The 9,977-nt window shown below is 60.1% G+C and overlaps 1 protein-coding gene across 1 annotated transcript in view; it reads right to left on the reverse strand.

The window, feature by feature from the left end:
• Positions 1-7,925: 7,925 nt before the first annotated feature.
• The window catches only part of ANTXR1 (ANTXR cell adhesion molecule 1), a 103,879-nt gene continuing 101,827 nt past the window's right edge, over positions 7,926-9,977 (reverse strand). The window contains exon 16 of the mRNA XM_054396594.1: positions 7,926-8,056. Within this exon, the coding sequence (XP_054252569.1) occupies positions 7,926-8,056 (131 nt within the window). The remainder of the gene's footprint in view (positions 8,057-9,977) is intronic.

Raw genomic sequence — 9,977 nt, forward strand, 5'->3', positions numbered from 1 at the left:
CCCCAATCCCTGCTCCTGCCTCCTGCTGCCACCCCGATCCCTGCTCCTGCCTCCTGCTGCCACCCCAGCTCCCTGCTCCTGCCTCCTGCTGCCACCCCAATCCCTGCTCCTGCCTCCTGCTGCCACCCCGATCCCTGCTCCTGCCTCCTGCTGCCACCTTAGCTCCCTGCTCCTGCTGCCACCCCAATCCCTGCTCCTGCTGCCAGCCCAGCTCCCTGCTCCTGCTGCCACCCCAATCCCTGCTCCTGCTGCCAGCCCAGCTCCCTGCTCCTGCTGCCACCTTAGCTCCCTGCTCCTGCTGCCACCCCAATCCCTGCTCCTGCTGCCTCCCCAGCTCCCTACTCCTGCTGCCACCCTAGATCCCTGCTCCTGCTGCCACCCTAGATCCCTGCTCCTGCTGCCACCTTAGCTCCCTGCTCCTGCTGCCATCCCAGCTCCCTGCTCCTGCTGCCAGCCCAGCTCCCTGCCTCTGCTGCCATCCCAGCTCCCTGCTCCTGCTGCCACCCCAGCTCCCTGCCTCTGCTGCCATCCCAGATCCCTGCTCCTGCCTCCTGCCGCCACCCCGATCCCTGCTCCTGCCTCCTGCTGCCACCTTAGCTCCCTGCTCCTGCTGCCACCCCGATCCCTGCTCCTGCTGCCATCCCAGCTCCCTGCTCCTGCTGCCAGCCCAGCTCCCTGCCTCTGCTGCCATCCCAGATCCCTGCTCCTGCTGCCATCCCAGCTCCCTGCTCCTGCTGCCATCCCAGATCCCTGCTCCTGCTGCCACCCCAGATCCCTGCTCCTGCCTCCTGCTGCCTCCCCAGCTCCCTACTCCTGCTGCCATCCCGGCTCCCTGCTCCTGCCTCTGCTTCCATCCCAGCTCCCTGCTCCTGCCTCTGCTGCCAGCCCAGCTCCCTGCTCCTGCCTCTGCTGCCATCCCGGCTCCCTGCTCCTGCCTCTGCTTCCATCCCAGCTCCCTGCTCCTGCCTCTGCTGCCATCCCAGCTCCCTGCTCCTGCCACCACCCAGCTGCCTTCTCCTGAGGCCATTCCAGCTTCCTTTTCTTGCCACTAACCCAGATTCCTGCTCCTGCCTCCTGCCATCATTTCAGCTTCCTTCTCTTGCTGCCATCCCTGCTCCCTGCTCATGCTTCCTGCCACCATCCCAGCTCTCTTCTCCTGCCTTCATCCCAGCTCCCTTCTCCTGCTGCCATTCCATCTCCCTTGTCCTGGCTCTATTGCAGATCCAAGGAACAAAGCCACATGAAGGAGCCCAGCAGGAGTTGGAGCCAGGTGGAGCCCCATGGCTGGAGGAGCCCAGCAAAGCCCCATGGAGAGCTGCCATGAGGAGCCCAAGGAGAGCCAAAGCCATCTGAAGCCCCCAGTTGGGTGTCACAAGGAGCCCAACAAGGGCTGGAGGCATGAGGAGGAGCCCAGTGAGGGCTGGAGCCAGGTGAAGTCCCACATCTGGCTGCCATGAGGAGCCCAATGATGGCCAAGGCAGCACTCAGCTGGGTGTCACAAGGAGCCCCAGAGCTGCATGAAGCCCCACAACTGGGTATCAGAAGGAGCCCAAGAGGGCTGAAGAGGGCAAAGCTCCATGGCCAGGCACTGCAAGGAGCCCAGCAAGGGCTGAAGCCATCCAGAGCCCCATGGCAGGATGCCATGAGAAGCTTGAGGAGCACCAAAGCCTTGTGAGGCCTCACTGCTGGGCACAGGCAAGAGCCCACTGCAAGGAGTCTGACCAGGGCCAAAGCCATGAGAAGGCATCAGGAGGGGCACAATGAGGTCCCAGGCCATGTGGGGGTGTCATAGAGAGCCCAGTGGGGACCAAAGCCATGTGGGGGTGTCATAGAGAGCCCAGTGGGGACCAAAGCCATGTGAAGGTGTCACAAAGAGCCCAGTGGGGACCAAAGCCATGTGGGGGTGTCACAAAGAGCCCAGTGGGGACCAAAGCCATGTGGAGGTGTCACAAAGAGCACAAGGAGGACCAAAGCCATGTGGGGGTGTCACAAAGAGCCCAGTGAGGACCAAAGCCATGTGGGGGGGTCACAAAGAGCACAAGGAGGACCAAAGCTATGTGGAGGTGTCACAAAGAGCCCAGTGGGGACCAAAGCTATGTGGAGGTGTCACAGAGAGCCCAGTGGGGACCAAAGCCATGTGGGGGTGTCACAGAGAGCCCAGTGGGGACCAAAGCCATGTGGGGGTGTCACAAAGAGCCCAGTGGGGACCAAAGCCATGTGGAGGTGTCACAAAGAGCCCAGTGGGGACCAAAGCCATGTGGGGGTGTCACAAAGAGCCCAGTGGGGACCAAAGCCATGTGGAGGTGTCACAAAGAGCCCAGTGGGGACCAAAGCCATGTGGAGGTGTCACAAAGAGCACAAGGAGGACCAAAGCCATGTGGGGGTGTCACAAAGAGCCCAGTGAGGACCAAAGCCATGTGGGGGTGTCACAAAGAGCACAAGGAGGACCAAAGCTATGTGGAGGTGTCACAAAGAGCCCAGTGGGGACCAAAGCTATGTGGAGGTGTCACAGAGAGCCCAGTGGGGACCAAAGCCATGTGGAGGTGTCACAAAGAGCCCAGTGGGGACCAAAGCCATGTGGGGGTGTCACAAAGAGCCCAGTGGGGACCAAAGCCATGTGGGGGTGTCACAAAGAGCCCAGTGGGGACCAAAGCCATGTGGGGGTGTCACAAAGAGCCCAGTGGGGACCAAAGCCATGTGGAGGTGTCACAAAGAGCCCAGTGGGGACCAAAGCCATGTGGGGGTGTCACAAAGAGCCCAGTGGGGACCAAAGCCATGTGGAGGTGTCACAAAGAGCCCAGTGGGGACCAAAGCCATGTGGGGGTGTCACAAAGAGCCCAGTGAGGACCAAAGCCATGTGGAGGTGTCCCAAAGCCCCAGGAGGGCCCTGGCACGTCCCCCTGCCTGCAGCCCAGCCGCTGCTGCCTGCCAGCAGAGCCAGTCCCGGCAGCCCTGGGGCAGGAGCTGCCCAACCTGTCTGCCTGCTCCCTGCCAGCTCTCCCAACCAGTTCTGAGCAGCTCCAGCTCCTCACACCTTCACCTGGTCCCGTGGCCCTCCGAGGGGTCATTTACATCGGTTTGCCAGGGGGATCAAACTGCAGTGCCAAGGGAGGGGAGCGGGGGCAGAGCCACCCAAAGCAGGCAGAGGAAAGGAGCAGAGCCAGCCCTGCTGCCAGGCTCCTCCTGGGCATCCCAGTCCCACCAGACCTGACCCCTGACCTCTACACTCCAGTTTGTCCAAGCTTCCCATTAAAGCTTCATATCAGGAGGTGATCTTTATTTTTGCACTTCCCTTCACCCTGTCCCTGTCAGACAGCTTTTTTTTTTTTTTTTTTTTTTTTTTTTTTTTTTTGCTAAATCCCTAAATTCTCAGTGGTTAAGATGAAATTAAAGCAGCCTAAAAATAGCCTGGGCACAGCTGCCCACCGGCCTGACCAGCTGGGTGAGGGCACTGAGTGTGTGTGTGTGTGTGCAGAATGAAGGCTTTGTCTCCTCCTCCTCTCCTGCTCACCAGCTCAGTTCACCTCCACAGAATCAGTTTATTCAAGGAGGACATTGCCCAAAACTCATTTGCCAGGTCACAGCCTGGTGAAGGAAAGGCAGAAGGAGCTGGTCTCAGGTCCCTGAGTTCCTTGAAATAGAGCTGGATTTGAAAGGGAGGAAATCATGGAATCATGGAATGGGTTGGGTTGGAAAGGACCTCAGACAGCATCTGGTGCCAGTCCCCTGCCATGGGCAGGGACACCTCCCCCCAGCCCAGCTTGCTCAAGGCCTCATCCAGTCTGGCCCTGAACACCTCCAGGCAGGAGGCAGCCACAGCCTCCCTGGGCAACCTGTGCCAATCCCTGCCCACCCACACTGCCAACAATTTCTTCCTCCTCTCCACTCTCAATCTCCTCTCTCCCAGCTCAAAGCCATTCTCCCTCATCCTGGCACTCCCAGCCCTTGTCCCAAGTCCCTCCCGAGCTCTCATGGAGCCCTTCAGGTCCTGCAAGGCTGCTCTGAGGTCTCCCTGGAGCCTTCTCCTCTCCAGCCTGAACAGCCCCAACTCTCCCAGCCTGGCCCCACAGGGGAGGTTCTGCAGCCTCTGCTCATCTTGGTGGCCTCCTCTGCACCCTCTCCAGCAGCTCCAGAGCCTTCTTGTGCTGGGGGCCCAGAGCTGGAGGCAGTGCTGCAGGTGGGGTCTGAGCAGAGCAGAGCAGAGGGCAGAATCCCCTCCCTGTGCTGCTGCTCTCCCTGCTGGGCTAAGCTTCTCTTGCTGCAAGTCCAGGATCAGGCTTTGTGTTTGTTGTTTGGCTTTGGGTTTCGTTTTGGTTTTGTTTTTTTTTAACCACATTTTGTAATTCCTTTCATGTTAACAAACCTCAAACCGTAAATCTTCCCAAGCCATCCCTCCCAGCCGCTCCGCATGGGCTTGCAGGGCTCCATCGGCGCTTTAATGCTGCGTTCCTTAGCAGGAGGAAGCGGCCGGGGCGCAGGCAGCGAAGTTACTTAGCCCCAGCCCTAATTTGGCTAATGCGATCCTTTCAAGGTGAGCGACCGCGCTAATGACGGCGTCCGAGCTTCAAAGGAGCGGCCGTGCCCGCGGGCACCGGCAGCCAGGAAGCATCCCCAGGTCCTGAGGCGAGCTCCGGAGCCAGCGCGACCCCCATGGCACCGGGGAAAGCTCCGCTGGGCTTGGACGAGACACCTCTGAGGAGCAGCCCAGGGACCTGGGGGTGTTCAGCCTGGGGAAGAGGAGGCTGAGGGAGACCTCACTGCTCTCTACAGCTCCTCAGAGGAGGTTGGGGCCGGGTGGGGGTTGGGATCTGCTCCCTAGATTCAGGTGCTAGAAGGAGAAGCAATGGCCTGGAATTGTGCCAGGGGAGGGTTAGGTTGGAGAGGAGGAAAATTTTCTTTGCTGCAAGAGTGGTCAGGGATTGACACAGGCTGGCCTGGGATGTGGTGGAGTCTCCATCCCTGGAGGTGTTCCAGAACCCTGTGGCCATGGCACCTGGGGTTTGGTGCCCATGGTGGTGCTGGGTTGGTGTTGGACTGGGTGAGCTCAGAGGCCTTTTCCAAGTCAAACAGCTCTGTGATTCTCTGGCTCTGTGATGAGAGGAGATGGTATCAAGTTGCAGCAAGGGAGGCTCGGAATGGATATTAGGAATAATTCCTTCACCCAAAGGGTCACTGGACACTGGCACAGGATGCCCAGGGAGGTGGTGGAGTCCCCATCCCTGGAGGGGTTTAAAAGCTGTTTGGATGAGCAGCTCAGGGCCAGGTCTAACAGCTGTGTGCTGTTAGGGTATGGTTGGACTCCATGATCTGAAGGTCTTTTCCAGCCAGGTGATGCTGTGTCTGCCAGTGCTGCTGCCCTGGGGGGGCAGGGGGGGTTTGGGGACCCCCTGTGAGATCAGTGTAAACCTGGCAAGGGCAACGCCTTCCTTTTACACCAGGGGAAACCGAGGCACGAACTGGGATGGGGACAGAGGAACCAGCCCTGGCATATCCCAATTTTCAGGGCAGCTGAGCAGCCAGGATAATCCTGGAGCTGGAGCAGCTCCAAGCAGAGACCATCACCTGCCCCTGAGTCACCACCACCACCACCACCACCTCACTGCCCCACATAGTTTGCAACCAGCCTTTCATTGGACAGACTCACAGGTCCCCAGCGAGCCCAGGGGCAGCAGGGTGACAGCAGGGTGACAGCAGGGTGGGTGACAGCAGGGTGACAGCAGTGCCCATGCAATTTCCTTGCCTGGTCACCCAGGGCACCGGAAGCCTTGAACTCGGTCAGGCCCAGCCCTTGGCTCACTGCTGGCAGCACAGAACCGGTCTGAGGACTTTTCCTCCTTGGCTTGGAGCACCTGACCCTGGGGCTGAGCTGGGCCAGGTGGTGAGGGGTGAGAGCTGCCCCATCCCAAACCTCTCTGCAGAGCTCAAGGAGAGGTGGGAGGATGCTGCCCTGTCTGGGCTGGGGGGCATTTGTCTGTCTGTCTGTCCGTCTATCCATCCATCTGTCCTGCTGCTGATCCTCTGTAGTTATTTCATAACCCCAGAGATTCACAGAGTCATGGAATGGGTTGGGGTGGAAGAGATCTCAAAGCTCATCCAGCTCCAACCCCCTGCCATGGGCAGGGACACCTCCCACCAGCCCAGGCTGCTCAAGACCTCATCCAGCCTGGCCCTGAACACCTCCAGGCAGGAGGCAGCCACAGCCTCCCTGGGCAACCTGTGCCAGTCCCTCCCCACCCTCATCTGCAACAATTTCTTCCTCATCTCTGGTCTCAGTCTCCCCTCTCCCAGCTCAAAGCCATTCTCCCTCATCCTGGCACTCTCAGCCCTTGTCCCAAGTCCCTCCCCAGCTCTTCTGGAGCCCTTCAGGTACTGCAAGGTTGCTCTGAGGTCTCCCCAGAGCCTTCTCCTCTCCAGCCTGAACAGCCTCAACTCTCCCAGCCTGGCCCCACAGGGGAGGTTCTGCAGCCTCTGCTCATCTTGGTGGCCTCCTCCAGACCCTCTCCAGCAGCTCCAGAGCCTTCTTGTGCTGGGGGCCCAGAGCTGGAGGCAGTGCTGCAGGTGGGGTCTGAGCAGAGCAGAGCAGAGGGCAGAATCCCCTCCCTGTGCTGCTGCTCTCCCTGCTCTGGATGCAGCTCAGCACTCAGCTGGCTCTGGGCTGCCAGGGACCATTGCTGGCTCCTGGGCAGTTTGTCACCAACTGACACCCCCAAGGCCTTCTCCTGCAGGCTGCTCTCAGCCACTCCTCACCCAGCCTGGGTTTGTGCTTGGGATGATTTCCAACCTACTCACCCTGAAAAGTTCAGCCACATCCCAGGGCTGCCCCCAACAAGCAGCCCCCACCCCCTGCCCCAAGCAGCCCCTCCTGAGCAGCCAGCCCTCTCCAGAACAGCCAGAGGGATTCTCCATCCAGACACTGGGAATTGGAGTGTCCCAGGCTGGGCCACCCTGAGCTTCTCCAGCCCAGCCTCCCCTCCCCACACAGCTGAGCTAATCCCTATTCCACAGACAGAAAAGGGGAGATTAAATTAGTTTAGAGGTAGCCACCTAAATTATAACTTCCTGGTGTCACAGGCCCTGCTCTGGGTCTCCCCTTGCTTGTCTCAAAGCCTTTCTTCCCTTCAGAGTCACCAGGCCACCAGCCAGGGGAGGAGGAAAACAAATGAGGTTTGGTTGGGAAATGGTTCCCAGTGGTAGGGGTGAGCATGAGGTGCAGGTGAGCACTGGAGGTCACCGGGCCTCCAGAGGGAACTGGTGGTGATGGCCACCCTCCATTGGTGATGGCCATGGGGATGGTCACCCTCCACTGATGATGACCACCTTCCACTGGGGATGGTCACCCTCCACTGGTGATGGTCACCCTCCACTGATGATGACCACCTTCCACTGGGGATGGTCACCCTCCACTGATGATGACCACCTTCCACTGGTGATGGTCACCCTCCACTGGTGATGGTCACCCTCCACTGATGATGACCACCTTCCACTGGGGATGGTCACCCTCCACTGGTGATGGTCACCCTCCACTGATGATGACCACCTTCCACTGGGGATGAGGACCCTCCACTGATAATGGTCACCCTCCACTGGTGATGGTTACCCTCCACTGGTGATGACCATCCTCCACTGGTGATGGCCATGGGGATGGTCACCCTGCACTGGTGATGGTCACCCTCCACTGGTGATGGCCATGGGGATGGTCACCCTGCACTGGTGATGGTCACCCTCCACTGGTGATGGCCATGGGGATGGTCACCCTGCACTGGTGATGGTCACCCTCCACTGGTGATGGCCATGGGGATGGTCACCCTCCACTGGTGATGGTCACCCTCCACTGGTGATGGCCATGGGGATGGTCACCCTGCACTGGTGATGGTCACCCTCCACTGGTGATGGCCATGGGGATGGTCACCCTCCACTGATGATGGTCACCCTCCACTGGTGATGGCCATGGGGATGGTCACCCTCCACTGGTGATGGTCACCCTCCACTGGTGACAGCCACCCTCCGCTGCCGTTGGCCATCCTCAGCCTTGGGACCATCTCCATTCCCACACAACCTGCCCTGCCCAGGAGGATTTTCACAGTGGGGTCCTCAGCATGGCCAGGTCCAGTCTGCCCTGCCCACACCAAGCTTCTGCTGTCCCTCTGCCTGCTGCTGAGTTGCTGTGACCTGAGGCTGACCTTTGCTCTGTCCCCTGCCCTGACCTCCTCCGCGGCGGCGCCGGCGGTAAGCTCCCTGCCAACCCAGCTGCCAAGCAGTCTGCCAGCCCCAGCAAACACCTCCTGATCCGAGGGCACAGCAGATCCCTCACAGGACCAGCCCAGGCTCAGCCTCACAGACAGGGAGAGGACACATCTGAGGCCTTTGCATTTCCATCACCTGCAAGGTCCCCTGACCCTGGGGGGAGCTGGCAGGAGGCCTGGCAGGAAGGATGACATCCCCAAAAGCTGGCATGACCCAGTTTAAGGAGAGCTGAGGACCATCCCACATCCCAGAGCAGATCTCAGGGTTGGCACTGGCTGAGCCTGACACACCTCTGAGGTCAAAAGTCTCAGCCAGGACACAGGATCTTGAGTCACCCTGGCATGAGCAGGTCCCATGGGTGGCACTTTCTCAATCAGAGCAGAAGGAGGAGGTTTCTCCAGGCACTTTCCTCCAGCCTGTTGGCAGAACTGGGGCACTGCCACCTCCTGTGGCAGGGGGCAAGCTCACGTCCCCTGTGCCACCAAGCTCATGTCCCTGGTGCCACTGAGTGCACATCCCCAGTACCACCAAGCACACATCCCTGATGCCACCCAGCTCATGCCCCCAGTGCCACTGAGCACACCTCCCTGGTGCCACCGGGCTCATGCCCCCAGTGTCACCAAGCACACTGCCCTGATGTCACCAAGCTCATGTCCCTGGTGCCAATGAGCCAGAGCTGGGGCACAGAGGGATGAGCAGCAGTGGGCAGGGCGGTGCTGAGTGCTGAGGGTTTTTTCTGTCTTCCTCCCTCGTGGGACCCTCGAGCTCTGGGTGCCAGCAAGCCCAGGGGGGGTGCAGCCTGTGCCCAGCTTGTAGCTGCTGCTTTTATCCCTGACCCAAAGAGTTTGGCTGCTCAGAAGGGCCTCTGGATCCCGGAGCTGCCTCTCAGGGTCCCATCCTGGAGCATGCTGGCAGTGGGATAACCCTGCCAGCACCCCGAGGTGTTCCTGCTCTATGGCCGCGTCCAGCCCAGGCTGGGTGCAGGGTTGGTCCCCAAGCCCCAAGGAGCACGTGGGAACTCTCTAGCTCCAGCAGGATGCTGGAGGGAAGGAGCACGGAGGTGAAGCAGCAAGCTGAAGGCTTGGGAGAAGCTCAGAGACTGAGCTGGGGCCAAATCCTGACTCTGAAACCCTTCCGAGACTTCTGCCTGTGCCGATCCCTGCGAGATGCTTCCCAGCCAGCACTGACGGTCGGGAGGGGAACCACCCAAAAGTCAGTGTCAGGGAAGTCTCAGGAGCAGAGCCAGGGCAGGAGCCCACCCTCCAGCCCTGCCAGGCTCACGGGGACCGGTGCCCAGGTCACAGGGCACAGCCACGTGCGGAGGGCTGCGCCTCCCGACCTGCCCTCAGTGTCTGGTGAGATGCCGTCAGAGGCAGCAAGGCAGCCTCCAAAACCCGGATCCTCATCCCAGAGCCAAGGGATTCCCACTCCCTCAGCCTTTCCCACTGCTCAGGGAGAGGTTGGGAATGAAAATAGGTTTTGGGAGGTCAACATTTCTCATCAAAGATGGGTTTGAAACAGCAAAGAGCTGGCAAGGCTCTGGGGCAGAGCTGCTTCTCCAGGGAAGCTTCCCAAGTGCTGTTGGTGGAGAAGCTGCCAGGCAGTGCCATGCTCAACGTGGATGCTCAGCATCCTGCCAGGGAAACACTGCTGCTCCCCTGGCTGGGAAAAGCAATCCCAAACCTCGTTCCACAGCCTGGCTGGCTCTGCCCAGGACGGAGGAGCAGAGCCAG

This window comes from Indicator indicator, chromosome 38 (assembly GCF_027791375.1).
Source record: "Indicator indicator isolate 239-I01 chromosome 38, UM_Iind_1.1, whole genome shotgun sequence".
Lineage (NCBI taxonomy): Eukaryota > Metazoa > Chordata > Aves > Piciformes > Indicatoridae > Indicator > Indicator indicator.